Source organism: Apostichopus japonicus, chromosome 21 (assembly GCF_037975245.1).
Source record: "Apostichopus japonicus isolate 1M-3 chromosome 21, ASM3797524v1, whole genome shotgun sequence".
NCBI classification, from domain to species: domain Eukaryota; kingdom Metazoa; phylum Echinodermata; class Holothuroidea; order Aspidochirotida; family Stichopodidae; genus Apostichopus; species Apostichopus japonicus.
This window is the reverse complement of record NC_092581.1, coordinates 11,543,597-11,565,428: the sequence shown is the minus strand read 5'-3', so window position 1 is coordinate 11,565,428 and position 21,832 is coordinate 11,543,597. Positions and strand designations below refer to the sequence as shown.

General features: G+C 35.7%; 2 protein-coding genes across 4 annotated transcripts; one reads left to right on the top strand and one right to left on the bottom strand.

The window, feature by feature from the left end:
• Window positions 1-785: 785 nt before the first annotated feature.
• Window positions 786-16,863, bottom strand: LOC139962772 (NADPH oxidase 1-like). Its single transcript, XM_071963086.1, has 15 exons — window positions 16,726-16,863; window positions 15,947-16,074; window positions 14,985-15,080; window positions 14,134-14,253; window positions 11,554-11,784; window positions 10,844-10,962; window positions 10,117-10,197; window positions 8,721-8,835; window positions 8,445-8,537; window positions 7,755-7,889; window positions 4,761-4,879; window positions 4,128-4,247; window positions 3,012-3,204; window positions 2,175-2,299; window positions 786-1,426 (listed from the first exon to the last, which is right to left on the bottom strand). Exons 2-15 carry the CDS (start codon window positions 15,986-15,988, stop codon window positions 1,300-1,302), a joined length of 1,716 nt encoding a protein of 571 aa, XP_071819187.1. The 5' UTR covers window positions 15,989-16,074; window positions 16,726-16,863; the 3' UTR covers window positions 786-1,299.
• On the top strand, window positions 16,179-21,728 carry LOC139962774 (pyridine nucleotide-disulfide oxidoreductase domain-containing protein 1-like). 3 transcript variants are annotated; one of them, XM_071963091.1, is made up of 5 exons: window positions 16,179-16,603; window positions 18,187-18,345; window positions 18,663-19,140; window positions 19,786-19,919; window positions 20,836-21,728. In XM_071963091.1, the coding sequence occupies exons 2-5, from the start codon at window positions 18,199-18,201 to the stop codon at window positions 21,541-21,543; spliced, it is 1,467 nt and encodes a 488-aa protein (XP_071819192.1). In that variant the 5' UTR covers window positions 16,179-16,603; window positions 18,187-18,198; the 3' UTR covers window positions 21,544-21,728. The 3 variants fall into 3 exon arrangements, with proteins under 3 accessions (XP_071819192.1, XP_071819190.1, XP_071819191.1); XM_071963089.1 differs by lacking the exon at window positions 16,179-16,603 and adding an exon at window positions 16,954-17,088; XM_071963090.1 differs by lacking the exon at window positions 16,179-16,603 and adding an exon at window positions 16,955-17,088 and having other exon boundaries at window positions 18,145-18,345.
• The last annotated feature ends 104 nt before the right edge of the window (window positions 21,729-21,832 follow it).

Below are 21,832 nucleotides of genomic sequence, written 5' to 3'. Positions count from 1 at the left end.
GTAACATCTGTCTAAAATACCCCAACGTATCAATACAAAAAAATTGGTCATTTCATTTCCATTAGAAACCACTAATATCTTATATTTACAACCAGGACTTGTTTATATTTTGCCACAAACTGGTTCTATTTCAAGAAACAGTATATATGACATTTAGATTTATTAGATTCAATAAGAAGACAATACCTGTAATAGATCACAAATGAAATCTGGTAACCAGAAAAATAATACTAGCAGTTTATCTAGATAAACAGAAACCCTGTAGAAGCATGGACAGTTTGTTCATGTCCAGGAAACCCCCATCAACACCACCCCACCCCATCACCACCCCACCCCATCAACACCACCCCCAAAACCCAATATCAAACTTATGTTGTGGTCCATGAAAGTACGTAACATCTGTCTAAAATACCCCAACGTATCAATACAAAAAAATTGGTCATTTCATTTCCATTAGAAACCACTAATATCTTATATTTACAACCAGGACTTGTTTATATTTTGCCACAAACTGGTTCTATTTCAAGAAACAGTATATATGACATTTAGATTTATTAGATTCAATAAGAAGACAATACCTGTAATAGATCACAAATGAAATCTGGTAACCAGAAAAATAATACTAGCAGTTTATCTAGATAAAGAGAAACCCTGTAGAAGCATGGACAGTTTTGTTTTGTCCAGGAAACTCAAAGAAAATACAGCAAAACAGTTGAGACCAACTACACAAATTGATCAGTTACATCATTGATTGCAACATGTTTCATTAAACAAAAAAAAAGGGATTTTTTTGTGTGTGTGCAAAGACCATTTAATTTGAAAGCACTTAACCTTGTTCATACAACATGCCACAGTCAAGACACTACTTGTGATAGATAACGAAAGAAATCTGGTAACCAGAAAAATAATACTAGCAGTTTATCTAGATAAACAGAATCCCTGTAGAAGCATGGACAGTTTTGTTCATGTCCAGGAAACTCACAGAAAATACAACAAAACAGTTGAGACGTCTACACAAATTGGCTTGTTACATGATTGATTGCAATATGTTTCATTAAAAAAAAAAAGGGGGGATTTTTTTTGGGGTGTGCAAAGACCATTTAATTTGAAAGCACTTAAAACTGTTTATACAACATGCCACACTCTCTTTACATTGAGGAAAGCATGAAATTAACATTGCATGAAATCAACAAAAGTTCTGTCCTGAGTCACTCATCGCTGGAAAAGCAAAAAAGTAAGCTTTTTCAAAAAAACAAATGTGTATAACAAATGCCACATAATCCTTACTTTTAAAGACCGCTAAAAATTTTCTTTATTATAAACGAAGGTTGTGTTGGTACCCTGTCTGTGAGAGTATTCATTGCAGCATTTGTGAAGGATGTGTGAGAGGGACTTGGGACCACAGAAGAACACACCGACCCTTTCTCTGCAAATGAGAGAAGATGAAATCATAATATCTTGTGTCAATAGAATTTTTTAAAGTTCATCATCAATGTTCATCAAACTATGCTTAATAATCAAGTCGAGGAAACTCAAGGATTGAATTTCAACGAGGAGTTTACCACAATTCCTTAACAGATCGTCCCCTCAATGACATGTCTAAATGAGTGAACTAACACCCTTGAATGTCCGTGAATTATTAAATACAAAGGACCCAGCTGAATGATCCAGAATAACTGTCAATTACAACCTGGTTTAGAAAAGGGGGGAAGAATAATCCATTCCCACCCCCCCCCCCCAACCTGCAAAGAAGGTGTGGAACAGCTGCCTCCCAACAGCATGTTCTTATGCCTGTGATATTAATTTAATCTTGTGAAAAGTGGAGTGAATGAGATACAACCAACTTCTGAGTGAAAACCAGGCAGGAATTACACTAGGTCTGTATTATTTTAGGAATTAAACGAAGCCTCTTGCATTGACAGAATACATTCCATTTATACATTTCACATCGGTAAAGTTTTTCTTATTTCAAATTGGTAAAGTTTTTCCAATTTCCACTTTGGTAAAGTTTTTTCCATTTTCACATTAAGTTTTTCTAATTTTACATAGGTAAAGTTTCTCCAATTTCCACATCAGTAAAGTTTTTCCAATCTCACACATAGGTGTGATGAATCAACAGGAAAGTTGAAAATTTAATTTTGCAAAATATAACGGAACAAAAAGTTTCAACATACCCTTGATTTTCTTGGGCTATTTTCGCAAAATTAGCAGGCCAACGGGGTCTTCCGTAGTGGGTCTTTTGCATCAAACCAGTGACGGCGTCTAGTTCTTGTTCCTCTTGAAGATAAATGTTCTTAGCCTGAAGACGAAATGAAATGAATAAATATGTGAATATTATAACAGGTATCCCTGTTATTTAAAAAATAAAAAAATAAAATAAAAATTGAAGTGGTCAACAAACTTTCCCTTAGCAAAATTTTCTCACAATTTAATTGGATATGGAGATATAAAGCAATAATCAGAATATTTTATAGGGTCATGTATTCGTATCGCCCTGTAAACTGAAAGGTCATCAGTATGGATTGCCTGGTTAAAATTGTAAGCATGTTAATTAAAAATTCCATCAAGAAGGCTCCAAACCATCTTCTTGACAATTCTAACCCTACAAACTATTCACAGACATTTGTGGAGTGTTTACTAGAGACTAAAATGTCTCAGTAAAATGCAAATACCTTTTGAAGGCTGATTGTAAAAATGGCTCCTGAAGTTTGAATATCAGTGGACCATTATGACACTGTTACATACTGGAGGGAATATATTTGATGACATTTTCAGCAAGCTAAAATCACTTCCACTGGAGGTTCCAACCTCAAATTAATTCTCGGATATTGGGAGAGAGGGCGGGGGTAAATTATACCAACAATGTTTGTACATATGTTTCTACTCAAGACAAGGTCAAAGACATTACCAATTAATCCTCTGCCCTTTTTTCCCTGCTATGACATTTTCCACCCCCCCCTTCTCACTCCAACTCTTAATCTCATTAGCATGCTCATCATGACTTCTCCCACCTGGCTTAAGCTCCACCCTCGAGTGAGGCAAACGGCGTAATCCAGGAAATTGTTGCGCCCCATTTCTGTCAGGCACTGCTCCAGCTCGGAGAGCTGATGGTTGAACCATTCGAAGCTGTGCGTGTCCGAACAAACCCAGAAAAAGTAAACTTTCTGTAAAAGTACGCTTTCATCCTGCTGCTGTAGCTTGTGTCTATGATGAATATGGAAGACAGAAACATGCAATAGAAGGTCACATTGTGACATTGCTTGTTGCTAAGGATGTGGCACATTGTGACATTGCTTGTTGCTATGGATGTGGCAAAAACAAGTTGTGACATAGTTTAACAGTGCAGTAGACTTTGCCAATTTAAATGCAAATGTGCGATTGTACGTAATGTATGTAAAAGGCAAATGCAAAATGTAAATACAAAAATGCAATATGCAAAAATACGAAAATATAAACAAATACAAATAAATAAAATACAAATACAAATGCAAAAAAGTACATACAAAAATGTACGTAAATGCAAATACAAATGTACGTTATGCAATTTTAATGCAAATGTATGTAAATGAACAAAACTGAAGTTCCATGTTTCCATCCTAGCTGGATCTTAATCAGAGGCAGATCGAAATGAAACCAGAAAGTAATAATTTGAACATAAAAGACAGACTGGCTATGTAACTTGTCTTCTCTGTGTTATTTTTTTTCTTAACACTGATATACTTCTATATATGGTTCTCAACTCGGGGTCCTGGGTCAAATCTGACCTTACAGATTTTAATCTGGCCCGCACAGAAGTTAGCCCACAATCTTGCATTAAATCTAACCTTCAGTCTTGTAAGGCCTTAGGCTTAAGTACCTTACCAGCAGCTTCCCAGCACACTAATCAGTCTAACTTCAGTGAGAGTGTGACTCTCTCTCTGGTCCTTTGCTCCAATCAATGCTTCTCTCTGGCCATCATAGAGAATTAATTCAGAAACCCTGACATATGAGGACCTAATATTTGATGGTAACATGTTTTCTCAACAGAACCTTCACCTAGTCTAATATTCAATGCTTATCTCTAGTTTCATTGTAAGTTACAGCACTTGTACATAGTACAACATAAAAAATAAAAATAGAATTATTACCTTAAACTTTTCAACACTGAAGCAAAGGGGGTAACACCTATTCCTGCTGCGACACAGATGGCAACCTTGTAGCCAAAGATATCTGTGCTGGAAGTACCAAATGGACCATCCACTGAAATCCTGTGAAAAGTGATAAACCAAATTTATAGTCTGCCATCAGGCAAATCCATCGGGACAAAACTGTTCGTTTTTTGCAGGGGAAAAAAAAAATTGTGTCACAACATATGTTCAATACTTTAAGTAATTAACACTCAATATTTAATACTGACCTACCCCACCCCTAAAAGCACTTCCGTGACAAAAGTGCCTATGCCCAGGCTAGTCGGCATAAAACTACACGCTGATTTGCGTCATCATAGAGTGATTTAATTAAAAGGCTAGAAAATGTACTTCATGTAATTATGTGAGACATGGTGGTGGTGGAGGGGCAGTTGGAAAGGGAGGGGGAAGGGGAGGTAGGGCAGAAAAGAAGTGTGATTGATCCGTTCCCAATTCTCAAATGGTTCTGATATGTGCAAGCAGTGAAGTAATATGGGGGAGGGGGAAGGGGAGGAGGGAAAGAGCCTCACTGCCATAGATACTTTATAGAGACTGCAGTTAAAAATCGTTTAATATTTATTTGTTGATAATTACCTCGGAAGTCTAGATGCCGGTAGGGGTTCCTCTAGGTTAGCTCCCACCGCATCTGCGAGGGCATTGGTCCAGTCACCGACACATCTTATGTGAACACTAAAATGTTCATCTTCAGGAGCCTGAGATGAAGGACGGATAAAAGATAACATCATCCTGTTAGGTTTGAGAATGTTTCATTTCATCTCAATGATTCACTGACGGTATGTACAGAGTTGACTACTTTTCATTAAAATACTATTTTTAAATGTTTTTCCTGTCCTAGGAACTTACATATGAGTGCTAATTTGCAACGGAATAACAAAGAATATTGCTCAAACGGACCACATGATATTCCTCAGAAAACATATGAAACTACTTCAACTTCTTCCTCCAAAGAGAAATCTTAAAGATAATGAAAATTGAAAACCATCAGAGCCTTGACTGAAAGAGTTAGACTTGACACAAATCATGTCAATAGTTTGCATAATCTGTAAAGTAGCTCTGTTGCAGGCACCAACAAAATTTTCCTGGTTTAGGAAATTAAAAAAACAATTTGTCATCCAATAACCACCATCAATTTGGGACACCAAAGTCGTAATTTTTTTCAGAAACATGCATATTTTGTACGTAATATCTGTTGCAACACAAACACTGAACTGTTTATACCTTGTGCATGTTTTGTAAACTGTCTGAAACTGACTCGTCTGTAGTTCTGTTACACACATGCATATGGAGTTAAAAGTACATTATAGATGTCAGGCGTGGATCCATGGGGGGTGAGAGTGGGTTTGGGGGGGGGGGAATGTAACCCCCCTCCCAATGCTTTCGACCTCATACAAAAATTTAAAAACTATTATCAACCTTGCATGAAGACCTTATTATAGACCTAATTTATAGTCCAAAAAGCTTCAGAATTGTACCAATTGCTCTACTTTTTTAATTTGTTTTTTTTCTGGGGGAGGGAACACCCACCTACATGAAAGTCTGCTTCAATGGTCCCATGCAGGGCCACATATTTCCTCTATAGAATACCAGATTAGCGGCTGGTATCAACGTAAGATGAAGTAAGTCTACACTTTAACTTCAATGATTCATGGAATTAACGTCGTTTTTATTTTTCCCAGCTGGTGTTAACGAAAGGAGGTCCTCTCACAGAGATATATTTTACAGACATTATTTTATGTATTCATCTGTGTGTGTTAAATACAGACATTATTTCATGTATTCATCGTGTGTTAAATACAGACATTATTTTATGTATTCATCCGTGTGTGTTAAATACAGACATTATTTTATGTATTCATCCGTGTGTGTTAAATACAGACAGTATTTTATGTATTCATCGTGTGTGTTAAATACAGACATTATTTTATGTGTTCATCGTGTGTGTTAAATACAGACATTATTTTATGTATTCATCCGTGTGTGTTAAATACAGACATTATTTTATGTATTCATCGTGTGTGTTAAATACAGACATTATTTCATGTGTTCATCGTGTGTTAAATACAGACATTATTTTATGTATTCATCCGTGTGTGTTAAATACAGACATTATTTTATGTATTCATCGTGTGTGTTAAATACAGACAGTATTTTATGTATTCATCGTGTGTGTTAAATACAGACATTATTTTATGTATTCATCCGTGTGTGTTAAATACAGACAGTATTTTATGTATTCATCGTGTGTGTTAAATACAGACATTATTTTATGTATTCATCCGTGTGTGTTAAATACAGACATTATTTTATGTATTCATCCGTGTGTGTTAAATACAGACATTATTTTATGTATTCATCGTGTGTGTTAAATACAGACATTATTTCATGTATTCATCGTGTGTTAAATACAGACATTATTTTATGTATTCATCCGTGTGTGTTAAATACAGACATTATTTTATGTATTCATCGTGTGTGTTAAATACAGACATTATTTTATGTATTCATCGTGTGTGTTAAATACAGACATTATTTTATGTATTCATCGTGTGTGTTAAATACAGACATTATTTTATGTATTCATCGTGTGTGTTAAATACAGACAGTATTTTATGTATTCATCGTGTGTGTTAAATACAGACATTATTTTATGTATTCATCCGTGTGTGTTAAATACAGACATTATTTTATGTATTCATCGTGTGTGTTAAATACAGACAGTATTTTATGTATTCATCGTGTGTGTTAAATACAGACATTATTTTATGTATTCATCCGTGTGTGTTAAATACAGACAGTATTTTATGTATTCATCGTGTGTGTTAAATACAGACATTATTTTATGTATTCATCCGTGTGTGTTAAATACAGACATTATTTTATGTATTCATCCGTGTGTGTTAAATACAGACAGTATTTTATGTATTCATCGTGTGTGTTAAATACAGACATTATTTTATGTATTCATCGTGTGTGTTAAATACAGACATTATTTTATGTATTCATCCGTGTGTGTTAAATACAGACATTATTTCATGTATTCATCGTGTGTTAAATACAGACATTATTTTATGTATTCATCCGTGTGTGTTAAATACAGACAGTATTTTATGTATTCATCGTGTGTGTTAAATACAGACAGTATTTTATGTATTCATCTGTGTGTGTTAAATACAGACATTATTTTATGTATTCATCGTGTGTGTTAAATACAGACATTATTTCATGTATTCATCGTGTGTTAAATACAGACATTATTTTATGTATTCATCCGTGTGTGTTAAATACAGACATTATTTTATGTATTCATCGTGTGTGTTAAATACAGACATTATTTTATGTATTCATCGTGTGTGTTAAATACAGACATTATTTTATGCATTCATCGTGTGTGTTAAATACAGACATTATTTTATGTACTTATCTGTGTTTTAAAATACACACATTATTTTATATATTCATCGTGTGTGTTAAATACAAACATTATTTCATATATTCATCCACAAGTAAAATACAAACAATTTCATCAGGTTCATAAAGATGTATAGGGGGAAGCCAAAATTTCCTTACCGATGTAAGAGTGAACGGATGCCATTGGAATTTTGATAGCGTTGGACACTTGATGAAAATGTATTGACCGGGGAGAGCATTGAATCCTTTCTTAGACATTCTGAGTTCTATTACCCGTGATGGATGGTTGACAACCTACAAAAGAAACAAAATATGGAGAGAACAAAGAGAAAAATATTAGAAGGAAGAACTGACTAACATAATAATAATAATAAATTACACTTATACAGCGCTTAATACAGCGTTTCAAAGCGCTTTACAAAGTAGGAAAGAGACAAAGGAAACTAAGGGGGAAAAAATAACAAATAAACTAGGAAGCAACAGAAATGTTTTAAGTTGTCTCTTGAAAATACAAAGGGAGGGAGAGTCACGAACGTGAAATGTGAGTTTGTTCCAAAGAGAAGGGGCAACATACACAATCGCTAACCCTTGCAAGGAATGGCTTGCTGATGTTTAGTCAATTCACTTCAGAAAATGAGACAAATTATGAATTTTGGAACCAATAACAGAAATAAAAGAATTCACATAGGTCTGTGGTCAACCATTTTGTTTATTAAAGATATCTAATTGGCCCAGGGACAGGTTTCTGAAGGATTTTCGTGTTTGGAATTAAATGTACGCAGGGCAGACATTCGAATGGAATTGTCATTCTTTCACTATTTAAAATATCGGTGATCTCTGTGACATTACCTGAGTGATGATAACGTTCTGGAATCCTCTGAAGAGACGGATCAGCCGCTCTACAAAGTAGAGGAACAGAGGAAAGATACACCACTTCCAACTCTGTAGAGGTGGTAGATAGAGTCATTAAAAAATCAAACAAAAATCTAATCAAAATTTAGAACAATAAAAGCAGTCATGCAAAAGTAATGATTTACATTCTATAACATAAACTTGTCTGATATTTTTAAGATCATTTACTCATTTTAATTACAGGATGAATATTCATTAGGGGGCTTTACTTACTGCAGCATTACTTCCTGAGAAGGTAGGAGGGGGACAGTCTGGTAAATCCCAGGGTTTGTCTTGGCATTCTTGAGGAGGATGTTCATCAATGTTTGTTTGTTTTCTCACCAGACCCCTGAAGATAAAACAAAATTGTTGAATTTTAGTTCAATCAGTTTTAAGATCTATGCTAGCAAGACTACAACAGCAGGAGCACAACTACAAGCAGAATTGCCTGTTGGTGTGAGTACCAAAAAAAAAGTAAGTAAAAGACTCTAAGAATGAGTACAAGTACTAAGTCTTTACACTACTATCTGTGCTAAAAGTTCCAAACCATGAGGATGAGTACTCACATAGACAGCTATGCTAAAATATGAGTACATACTCACCAGTAGTCCATTACACTAATAAACAGTTTATAATTCTTAATGTCATCAATCGCATCGACCTGAATAATATCTTCCAGTAACATTCAATCACATAGCTACATATCTATTTTATTCTTTTCCCCTATTTTGGTTCTTTTCACTCTATAACAGATTTTTTGACAGCTCGGAACAGAAAAGAGCCTTGGAAGAGATTATCCTGTTAAGTACAGACTCAGCACTAGTCTGTTACACTAATAAACAAATTTAAAATACTAAAAGTCAGCCATCATATTGACCCCAATTATATCTTCTAATTACAAACAATCACATTACCACATATGTAATTATTCATTTCCCAAATTTGGTTCTTTCGCACCTCAAAGATTTCTTCACAGCTTGGAACAGATCAAGAAAAGAGCCGTTGAAAAAAAACTTTGAATGGAATGCCCAAATTGCTCTCAGAACAAATAGAAGGACAGGTTCATAATCTATATTCACAGGTAGCTTCTAGAAATGTGACCCAACTTTTATCCAGACTGTTGAAGATTCAGAGTGACGATTTGGGTAGTTATTCTACATGTGGTATTAAGACCCCCCCCTCCCCCACCACCACTAGCATGGCATTCATCTTTTCTTACATCTCTTGAGGTCAACCTTGTACATGTTTTCATCAATGCCTATCTGGTCGAACTAGAGCGTCACCCAAGTCATGTAAGCTTAAAGCCGCAATATGGCAATTCCATTATATTAAAAAAAAAGGTGAAAACCGAGGCGTATCATGACGGCCTATTGAATTCATCTGTTTCAGTTTTGGACAGGTTACTCTGAGATCGCATAATCACGATGTGATTCCTTCTTTCCAACTGAATTGGCCATTTAGTATAAATAATGAGAGAATTAAAGTTTTGTTTTATGAATCTAATGTTTCACATATGGTAGGCACAAAATGAGGCTTTAAAGCTCCGTCTGAAAATGATTCTAAGAAAGGGTGCACTGAAATATCAGATACTGCAAGTAGGTTGCTGTCACCATAAATGATCAGAACTCACCCAGTACCGTGCAGAAGCAGCATCGCAAAATAAAGAACGAAGAAGTGGTGAGAATACCAAAACTTTTCAAAGTAAGACCGTCTGCAAAATAAGAAGAAATGAAGAAAGAAAATGGTCAAAAGAGAGGTACAGTTTTTGGGAACTTTAAAATTTTAACTATTAATTATTACTATTCTTATCAATTAATAAGGGGTTAATCAACGGTCTAGCGTGCGTTACAGAACATCCAGCGATAGCATTAACACCCGGAGTGCATTAATCATGTGAGTAACGCACGCTAGACGGTTGATTAACCCTGTTCATTCATACACTACCATTTGTGTGGGGGAAAAATCATGAAACAAAACATTTTTGGTTACATATAACCAAAGATTTATTAAAGTGATGCCCCGTAATTTTACCGTGCGTTACTCACAGGACTAACCACGGTCAGCTGACCTGAATGGACCAATAGGATTTAGGAATCTTTACTAAGTATGAATGAAGATACTATTATGTCCAACTGTCCTAACCCTCTTAGCAGAATGAACAGGGTCTGACAACAGGAAGGCTGGGATTACATAGGGGTCCAGGGAAAAATGATAATAATGCCACTAATCATATACTTCAAGAAGGGGGAGGGGCGCTGGGGTGGGGGGGAGAGTCTAATCACATATTTTTTGGACAGATTCATGAAACAGTTTTCAGTAAGGAACCAACATTTTCAAAAGAAATTTTGACTACATACCTCATAAATTCTGTGGACGAAGAAATCATTAAAAGGAATGTTAATGTTAACAAAGCACCAGTCCATCCTGCTCTAGTGACTAAAACTTGCTCCAGTAAGCCAAACCCCAATGTGGAATCCTATAAAAGGAGAAAATTAAAGCACACGGTAAAATTTGAATTTGTTAAAAGACATATTGGAGGTAAGAAAGAAATTATTTTTATTAAATGGATACATATAACTTGGAAATCTAACCCTGTCAGTTCTCTTAATTACTTGAACAAGCACACTGATAATTATCACTTAAACGTTGCCTCTTTGTTTCCAAATATGTAACAATTAAGCTTAGATGCAGAACCTGCTTCTATGATCACAAAGTTCTTAGTATTATGTCTTTACAGACACTCATCAACTACTGACTTCACAAACTCATTAATTCTTCCAAGCAATGATGTTTTCTACAGCTACTCATGGGAAAGTTTCCCAGGATATAAGAGAAACGCTAAACTGAAAACCAACTTGAAATTGACCACAAATCAAAGAGCAAGTTTATACATAGCTACTGCCCAGGACAATTTTTGTCAAACTTCTTTAAGGTTTACAAATCTCATTTACTTTTGGCAACTTAAGAATTTATTACGGGAGGCTGAAGTAATACCAATGGTCTTTCGCTGATCAGGGTATGAAATGCAAGAATGACTCAAAAAAAATAATAAAATAAAATATAATACCCTGGGTGCGCTGGAGATGGGGTTGACCCAGTCCTCACCACTGTTGGGTCGGTTACTCAGTCTGTTTTCTAAAGAGTCAGCGTCTGTATTCTGTTTAGCCCGGTATAGATTCTGCATGTTGAAACAATGGGCTACTATGTGCATAATTACTAGGACTATAATAGAATAAGCCAATAATTTATGGAATGTGATGTTTTTATCAAGTTGACGTCTCACGTTTTTCCTGTAAAACTGACGAAAGAAAGAGGAGAAGAAGAAAATTGTACTTTAATAATTTTTAGTGAAAATTTTATTTACACTTTAGTGGTCATATATAACATCAGCTAGGTGTTTCTATTATCATTGAGTCAGTCAGTTTTGAGATATAAGACTGAAAAAAAGAAATGTTGGTGTGCCCAGCCCACAGATAACAGTGGTTTACTGAAAACTTCTTTTAATTAATGCTCTATATTTTGAAGTCAATCTCACTATTGTGGAATGAAATGGTTATTTCTATCTCAGGTTTGCAACTTTAAATCCTTATTTTCCCCATCTCTGATGCATGAGATGAAATATCTCCCCACTCTCCCCTCCCCCCGCCTTCCACCGTCACTCTCACACTCTGGACATACTAATGAAGAGGTCATAACACAGAATTGTCACTCAGTGTGAAACATTTGCCAAATCAACACTTCAACCCAGAAAATATGATCTTATTTTCCCATCCATCTCTGATGAGATTAATTAATTTAATTCCCCCTCCACACTGTGGAATACACTTATGACATGACCACAATAAAGAATTGTCATAAACTCTGACAAATTGATGCATCAACACTTCACCCAATGGTTATATATGATCTATCATTTGTATGGCAAAATGACTGGACATCCTGTACATATTTGTGCATAATGCAAAATTTAAATGTCTTAAAGTGATAGAAGAAAGGAAAAATAAGAGGGCGAGTGGTAAGGGGGGTGAGTGGGGGGAGGAGAAAAGAAGGAAAAGGTCTTAAAAGGTGTTTGTTTTATGTACACTATGATAATTTGTTAGAGTGATTGTAATTGACATGAATTCCAATTAACAGTCTATATATATGGTCATTTAGGTGACTAGTGCAGCCAAGGATGACTGTACATCTACAGTACTATATAGTAACTAGTAAAAAACATAAATATTCCTGGGTTCATCAGAATAAATAATACCATTTTTTTAAGCATGTAGCCAATATTCCTTGAATCGATAATATTGAGGGGCTTTTTTTTTTCCATTGAGTGGAACGGTAAAAGAGAAGCCTTTTGTTGCAAAATCTAACCAACTGTACCGTAGACAATCGGTAAGATGATGGTACCATGAATCCATCAGGCACTGCAATAGTACAGCAACAATGACCCATTGTGTTTTCATTGTGTGTGCAAGTACTGTACCATTGGTTTCCAAAACAAAGCTGGTTTCTAACACAAATACCATTTTTTTAAGTGGTAATATGATCAGGTAACTACTTTAAGTAATGTATAGTACATACGCCTTCATTCCAATCATTGCTAATAGTTATACCTTCTCTAGTTTCTTTTCATTTCAAATATTTGCTTGCAGTATACACAATTGATAGCGGTTGGAATAAATGCATTCTTAACAGGGGTACTGGTTCATAGGGGGTAGGATGGTTCATAAGTTCATGGTTCATAAGTTCATAATGGTTCAGATGGTTCATAAGTTCATAAGGGGTAGGATGGCAAAGTGATAGCAAAATTACTGAGTTATTACAAAAACTTGTGACAGCTTTCTGTAAAAATTGTTACTGGTTTTGTCAGTGTTTTTATGACAAACAGCCTTGATAATGTAATGGAGGAAATGGAATATATGTCAACACTTATTGAACATGATCTTGTGTTTCATTGCTGTTACTGACTAGAAAATAAAATATTATTTCCTTCCTAACCAACACCAACACCAAATCCAATTAACATAAACTTTAATTGTAGGAGAAACAACATGTTTTAGACTACAGTAGTCCTTACTTCGCATTACTATCTACAAGATCATTCATGTACACACTGGTCAGTGTTAGCGCTAGAATGTTCAAAAAGGTGTGGAATTCCCCTGGTCAATTGTTCTTTGGGGATTTTCAAAACCTTTGTTTGTTTGGGGGGGGGGGGTCATGATGTTGGTAGTTAGATTAAGCACACATAAAGTACATACAGTGCAGTACGTATGGTCGACCATTGCAACCAATATCACACAATACACAATGTGCAGTGCTGCACTAACAAAGCTAGTGTTTTCTTTTTTGAAAGATTGGACCAATCACATTACTCCTCACAAAAATCAACAAAGCTTTATATGATCAGACTTGTCATTGGCAAGTTTTGCAACTACAGTTATGGTACAAGTCGCGGGAATTGTTGCGGGAAACCCCCCATTCCACCACCCCCCAAAGAGAAAACAGTTTTGTGGGAGGGACACTCTAGATAAATTGGGGGAATCCACAAATCGGGCGTCCCAATGGGAACACTTACACACATAGTACAGTATATGTGTAAACTGTTTTCTACTCTGAAATATTTACTGTGTTGGCAAAAAACACAACCTAACCTTACCTCTCTTGTTTCAAATGATCCTCTGAGGTAAGAGATTAAATTTCGGCAAACAGGAAGTAGAATCAGCATGCTGTTCAGGTTAAGGGTCAAAGCACAGGCCCTAGCAACAGGAAGACCTTCCTACCAATGATGATTATAAAAAAAAAATGATAGAAAAGTTGACATGGTATATAAGCACAAAACACAATAATAAAATTAGATAAAACTTAAATAATAAATAATAATAAAAAAATAATAAAAAAATAAGTAAAACAAATGAAGCAGTTATGTCCATAAAAATGAGGAGCCACCTAATATACTGTCATTAAGAATTAAACATGTAAATAAGACTCAACATCTACAGAAAGACCTTTACTGTAGCAGTATGTAGGTTAGGAGACTTTGAAGAATCATTTTGCCTTTGAAGACTTCATGAAGGATTTTATAAATAACATGTTGTACTATTAATATGCTGCTTTCTATTAAATACTATATTTTTGCAGAATGTTGGGATCAATGCAGATGATGTCCATTCATGAGAAATAATCAGAGAATAATTTAGTGTTCAAAATCTTGGGTAGGATTTTTAAATGCTCTGAATTTTGTACCTAATAAAATACTATGGTTTCTGTGTACAAAAACTGCTATACAGCTTTACACTTGTATAGCAATTTGACCCATTTTGCACAGTAATTTTCGATGCGATACTGGATCAATTATTCCCTGTATTACATTAAAATGAAATGATTGTGTAAATAAGTCACTGAGGGAGGACAGTGCCTACAGCAAGTGTGGTAGGGTTGTGAGGAGACAGGTAAAGAAGAAGCAAAGTCTGAGTTACTTGACAAAATTCCCTAGCCCTAAAAACTTACCCCCATAAGATACCTGACATAGTAATATTCTTCAGATTTTCGGTACTTTGAGAAGGTCACTATCCACGAAATGAAACAACCGGTCAACCATGTCAGCTGTAGAAATCAGAAATTTTATAAAAACACAAAATCATTACACAAGGACATAGGCAGGGAATATTAAATTTAGTGTTCAAATTTTGTGTAGCAGTACTTTTGAAGGCATTGAAATTTATCTCTTATAAGATACTACGGTTACTGTGTGAAAAACTGCTATGTACATCTTTCCACTTGTGCAGCAATTTGTCCATCATTTATATAGCATTTTGCAATGCGAATCATATAAATTCTTTCCCTGGATATGTCTATACTGTACAATATCCTACTGAAAGTGGAAAGCACAAAGTGCAGACGACGTCAACAGCAACATTTAACTCATCTCACGTATTTATTGTTCCTAGGGACTTTGAAGAAAATGAAAAGTTCTGTTGTTGATCATGATTTGATTCAAGTACAAAGAGCTATTGGATGAATGATCAGTGCATTCCTGATATATAACGTCACATATATAGCTCAGAAATAGAGGACACACCATAAATGACATCAAAGTGGGTTTTCCCCAAAAAAATCACTGTCTAATGACCCCTCCCAGTTGTAGTTACACATCTTCGTAATGAAACCTAAAAGTGACATTCAATTAAAATATTTAGCAAATTTGGAAGAGTTGTTTATGAAGAGTTTTGCCACACCTGAAGAGAACAGCTTAAGTCCTTATCGTAATTAAGTAATAGGTCGTTATGACAAACTTTCACATATTAAGCTTCAAGTAGGTAAACCTCATCTTTGAAACAGCAGCTACTGATCAATGAGTTGGACCAACGACCAAATTTCTTTTTTAATTTCTTCATGTATATATTTTTTACTAATATTTTTTCCTGTCTTCGTTGAAACCCCAAGAGGTGTCTAGTAAAATTGCTACTTACCACAAGCAGCCATCTAACAACATCATTTGTGACAAGACCCATTTTTGCAACTTTTTTTGTGATTTTTGTAAGATGGTTATCTTCAACTGTCTTGTCATTAGACACATTAATCTTTAACTTGAAATGTTCTGAAGAAAAAGGGAAAGGAAAAGAAAAAAAACCACAAATGAAACAGAATTATACAAGTTTTTTTTAATCAAAATTAGATATGCCTTCACTGCATAAACTCATTTAGCCTAGTGATGTTATTGATTATCCTGGATTATTTACCATCCAAGAAAAGCTTTAAATGATAGACTTCACTGAAATCAGAAAAAAAGAAGATGCACAATGGGGCATTAATTTGGCAACAAACAAATTAAATAAAAATAATTAATAATGTTCCAGACATTGCAGTGAGCTGTTGTGTAAGGAGGTTTTTGTCACTAGGGAGTAGGGTCAACCGTCAATATTTAGATGTGGTACTGGTTAAGGTACATGCTAACTTCAAAACTCAGTGCACTGATAGTATTGGCAATGGAGAGGAAGTACTATACTCTTTGTTAGCATGTCTAAATTACTACTTTGTTGGCACACATCACATGGTTATAAGTATAACGTTTAATAAGCCTAGCCGATATGAGGGCGGGAAGGAAGTGTGTGTATGAAGTATAACTTGTAAGTTGTAGACGTAGGCCTAAGCATAATTTTACATGGCTACAGTTTGATTCTCAAGGATTTCCGAAATATTTTACTACTCAGAACTGACACAAGTTAACTTTCAACCACTTTTAACTCACCAAAGTCTTGAATAACGGCAATATCTTTCTCACGGTCAGCTTTATTCCAAATTGGTTGTCCTGATGTTGGTTGTCGATTACCTACTCTGTCAGCTACCACAGTAGCGTAATAGTATTAACAGATATACGGCTCTGCCAAGTACCATGTAGGTTTTTCTACTTTTTACCTTGAATGCAATTTGTAATGTTTGTCAACACCCAAAACGTGACATCATGATCTTGCGTGGTCGACCGGTATTGCGTAATCGACATCGTTACTGTCAACATGATCGGCATTTTTATATTGTAGTTGATTGTCTGAAATTGTGAAGTATTGGCTGGTTTTATGTTTTGTTACAGACTCCTTCACAGGAGGCGAGCAAGGTAAAATTAAACATTTGTAAGCCTAAAGTGTAGATAAATGTAGATATATCGCTGATTCTAAACTCAACTATATTCGACAGTAAAGTTTGAGACGATAGGAAGATAGGCTACAGTAGGGTGAGCGTAAAGTTAGACCATCCCTGTGTTTACTCTAACTTGTCTAAGGCTAATTAAAACCGTATTTAGTATTTACTAGTATGTTGCAATCATAAATAGGAAAACAGTAGTATATTTGTGATACTTCTTATTTATTTTCCGATCAGTTTTTCCTTACGGAATACTTACAACGTTAGGTTTGTACATGTAAGAATATAATGAATGCCTTCAGGTTGAATTTTGAACGGTTCATGATTCAATTTAACTGTTTATACAGAAGATAAGGAAGAGACAAAGGCAGACCTGTCAACATGTTTGACCCCAAAATAGGGAGAATAACAATTTTTAGGGCCAAAAAATAGGGAGAACAATGGGAAAATAGGGAGGTTTGTAATTTTCAACTGAAATGATATAAATAATCCTAAATAAGTATAGTCTACTTATGCAATACAAAGAGAGAATCATCCAATCAGTGTTTCTTGTTGTAGTTTACAGCAGCTTGCTTCGCTTTCTACAGGGTTTCTTTAGCAGGCTTCCATCTGAAACAGGGAACAGTGGACTATGGGTACAGTACTGTGACTTCATGGCTAGTATGCTAGATTGAGTCCCATCAAGCTTGAGACTTGACCGACTGTCGGTCTTGTTCTTGCGAACTACGCTGAATAGCCTTTCCTGTTCAGCATAGGACTAAATGTTGGCTATTTTCAGAAATGTCGCAGGTGATGAAACATTAAAAAACCGGGAGAATAGAATATGAAACCGGGAGGCCGGGAGATTCGGGTAAAAACCGGGAGTCTCCCGGTAAAACCGGGAGAGTTGACTGGTCTGCAAAGGGAATCTTACATGCATGCTTTCTGCTAAGATTTCATTGTGTAAAAATCAGTTTTGAAAGAACTTTTTTTTTTTTTTTTACATCCACTGGTCCATACAACTTCATTCATGTTGTGGTTGACCTTACAGGGTATCTGTGACATATCTGATCTTTCTGTTTGGTTCATGTAGCGTTTGAGCAAAATGGCAGACACTGATACAATTGTGGTGATAGGCGGCGGTATTGCTGGAGTTTCCTGCACAGAAACATTGTCAACTTTATGCAAGAATGAGAGTATCACCCTTGTTACAGCTTCTCCACTAATCAAAGCAGTCACAAATTTTAAGCAGGTTTGTCATTATTATAAGTATTTGTGGTGATGTATTTATGACTATAGTTGTAAGAAATTGATGGCCAGCTCTTTATTTGGGAACACATACAACAATCTCAATAGTTCCCCCAGTTCTTCCTTCTGTGGCATTTTCGTTCAATGAAATCATACTGAGGAAGATGAAACATTCAAGATGCTTTCAATGTAAGAAAAATATAGGTGATAATAGGGCTTCCCTTGAATCATTTGGTAAAAGGATTTCCATCAAATGGGATATTTGCTCATCTCCATGTCTTATATTGGCTTGGTTACTTTGTTATGCATTCATTCCATCAGATTTCCAGGAGACTGGAAGAATTTGACGTAGTTGAAAACCCAAGCTCAGAATTGCAAGAGGCACACCGAAATGTTACCGTCTTGCAGGCTAAAGTTGTCTCTATTGACCCTTTAAAACGTGAAATAGTGACAAGTAATGGAAAGACTGTGCCTTATACCAAACTATGCATATGTACAGGTGGTTCACCGAAGCTTATTATGAAAGACGACCCAAATGTAATTGGCATTAGGGACACAGAGAGCGTCTCACAGTTTCAGACAAAACTTGGCGGATCGAGACGAGTGATTATCGTTGGTAATGGCGGCATCGCCACAGAACTCGCGTACGAAATCGGAGACTGCGAAGTCGTTTGGGCTATAAAAGACAAGTCGATCAGCAGTGCCTTTGTTGATGCTGGGACTGCGCAGTTCTTTCTCCCTCATCTCTCGGGGGACAAAAATGTCCAAGAAGGACCTATGAAACGAGTGAAGTATACAGGTGTTTGTCTTTGCAATATTCCATCCCCCACTGCATAGATACAGGAACACAAATGAGTCATCCAGCACCTTGTTGGTGCAGGGATGGGGAGTGGGGGTAAGGGAGAGGTTTTGTTTGAGTGGGCAAGTCATGGTACCCTTTCTAGTTTTCTATTTATGATTTGCAATCACATATGAGAAAGCCCATTTTGGGTTGTATCAAACAATACTTGGGTGTGAATTTCTTTTTACCCAAATTACCCAATATTTACTTATACTATTTACTCTTTTCAAATGTCACTATGTAAGCACAGTCATCAGTTGAACTGGAGACTTTCTACCGAAACTTTCAAACGATGCTTACTGCCTCTGAGTTGTGCTTTTGATGTTACTGTGTACAGTAGTACTTGTTTATATTAAACAGGTAGGCTAGTGGGCCCAGCCAGTGAGGCAGAAATAAGAAGTTCACATCTGTTAATACAACTGTTGATCACTGTTTCAGTGTTCATCCCCAAACTCACCTATCACAAAGTATGTGAGAGAAATTGAGTGCATTTTGGAAATGTTGAAATGATACATTAAGGTACTAAAGTTATTATTGTTCAGTGTCTGACATTTAGACATGACAGGCAGATGCTCATTCTCATTTTTTCCTTCCTCTGTACAGTCAAACCTAGCCCTGCGAGTTCATCCGAAAGTGGAGCAAAGGGAGGTGCACTAGGTCCTGATTGGAGTCTTGGCATTCCAATGAATGGCCAGGTTCAAAGGTCAAGACATGTTCGTGTCGAATATGAATGTGAGGTACAAAAAACAGTTGAATTCATATAAACCATTTTTAAAATATGGAAAATTTTGTAAAATGTTACTCCTCACAACATGTCTGTAAAAATGTAGATTAGTTTAAAAGGTCAAAGTTTTGGGTACTTAAAATAGCTTTCAATGGTTATTTCCTTGTGGTTCTGCATATCCAAATTTACACTTTACACAAACTTGGAGAAGGTTAAATAAGGCAACTAAATGTTTCATTGGGGAAAAATATATTGACGGTGGTAGTAAATAGTTGTTAAAGTTGCAGCATGAGTGACTGCTATTTGACTCTTGAAGCCACTGCTGATGACCTTATTTCCTAAGGGTTAGGAAGTATTTCCTAAGGGTTAGGAAGTCAGCATAAATTAATTTGGATCCCTATGATAGTGATGATCAGTGATCACAAAGGAACACAACTTATATTAAATCATCACTTATATATCAGGCTGCTATCCACAAGCCTTCTCTTTTCGATGAGGGCCAAGGATAAACTGTGCGATTCAGTACACCAATATTACCCATAAATCTCCCTTAGATGATCATTTGTTTACTGATCTATTATGTTTTCATGTTCATCCGTGTGATTCCTTATTATTAATTCATATCTTTCCTGTATTTATGTACCTGTGAGTAAATTAACTAAATGTTGTATCAACACTAAATTTCATATTTAAAAATAGTACATTCAACTGAAAGGAAGATGATTGAGAAATGAGCTAAGAGGTTGTCCATGACCAGCTTGATGTGTTGGAATCAATCTCTTCCTTGTACTGGAAATTTTTAATCAAGAGTTTTTGCTCTTTAAGTCACCCACCATATCCTTTATGCACAGTACTTAGATAAATTCAAGACCATAAACTAATGCAATGACAGAAATACCTTCAGATTTGTGTTCTGCTTATCTTTTCAGATTAAGGAAATTATATCCCTTGCAGAGATTAGGCAGAGGAATTTGAAGGTTGACAAAATAGGAGATATTGAGGACGAAAATACCGATTGGCCAGTTTATGCCCTCCTAACCAACAGTAAACTATACGGATGTGACTTCATTGTCAGTGCAACTGGAGTCGTACCAAATGGTAACGAACTTGTAATGCAGGACCTCGATTTGAAACTTGCCGCGGATGGCGGTGTTATCGTCAACGACTGTATGAAAACAAACATTGATCACATCTATGCAGCTGGAGATGTTTGCAGTGCATCTTGGGATTGGGCTCCTCATTGGTTACAGATGAGGCTGTGGTCCCAGGCTCGCCAGATGGGTTGCTATGCTGCTCAGTGTATCAAGGCGGATCTTAACGACAAAGCCATCTCATTAGACTTCTGCTTCGAGCTGTTTGCACACGTTACAAAGTTTTTCGGATATAAAGTGATCCTGTTGGGTAAATTTAATGGACAGGGTTTGGATGATGAATATGAAATCTTGTTGAGAATGACAAAGGGCGTTGAATACATTAAAGTCATTTTAAAAGACGGCAGAATGCAAGGAGCTATCCTGATTGGTGAGACAGATTTAGAAGAGACATTTGAAAATTTGATTCTAAATCAACTGGATTTGAGTAGATATGGAGAGGATTTACTGGATCCTGGTATTGATATTGATGATTATTTTGATTAATTATTATTGGTGAATATTTTTTATTTAAGTTATATTAATTAATAATTTTTATTTAAAGGTCATCAGAATGGGCCCCTAATTTGAGCAAGCTAATAAAAATAGCTAGAAGTTTTCAAAAGGACTTTCGTAGATGCTCTGCTCTTTAAAATTATTCCCAACCATTGAGGAGTATCAAAATAGCAAATTCAATATTTCAGTGTGGGTAACTACTTTTCCAACTTGGCTTACTATTATTTGAGGTTCTAGTATATTTGTGTGCATCACTGATGACCTTTGTCCTTCAAAGCAA

Excerpts from the sequence above, each read along its gene's own strand:
- LOC139962772 (XM_071963086.1), bottom strand. The coding sequence starts at position 15,988 with ATGGGTCTTGTCACAAATGATGTTGTTAGATGGCTGCTTGTG. Across the intron at positions 4,248-4,760 it reads CCGGCATCTAGACTTCCGAG|GATTTCAGTGGATGGTCCAT; the intron begins GTAATTATCAAC and ends CACTTTTCACAG. Across the intron at positions 3,205-4,127 it reads TCAGTGTTGAAAAGTTTAAG|ACACAAGCTACAGCAGCAGG; the intron begins GTAATAATTCTA and ends TATTCATCATAG.
- LOC139962774 (XM_071963091.1), top strand. The coding sequence starts at position 18,199 with ATGGCAGACACTGATACAATTGTGGTGATAGGCGGCGGTATTGCTGGA. Across the intron at positions 19,141-19,785 it reads GAAACGAGTGAAGTATACAG|TCAAACCTAGCCCTGCGAGT; the intron begins GTGTTTGTCTTT and ends TCCTCTGTACAG. Across the intron at positions 19,920-20,835 it reads GTGTCGAATATGAATGTGAG|ATTAAGGAAATTATATCCCT; the intron begins GTACAAAAAACA and ends TTATCTTTTCAG.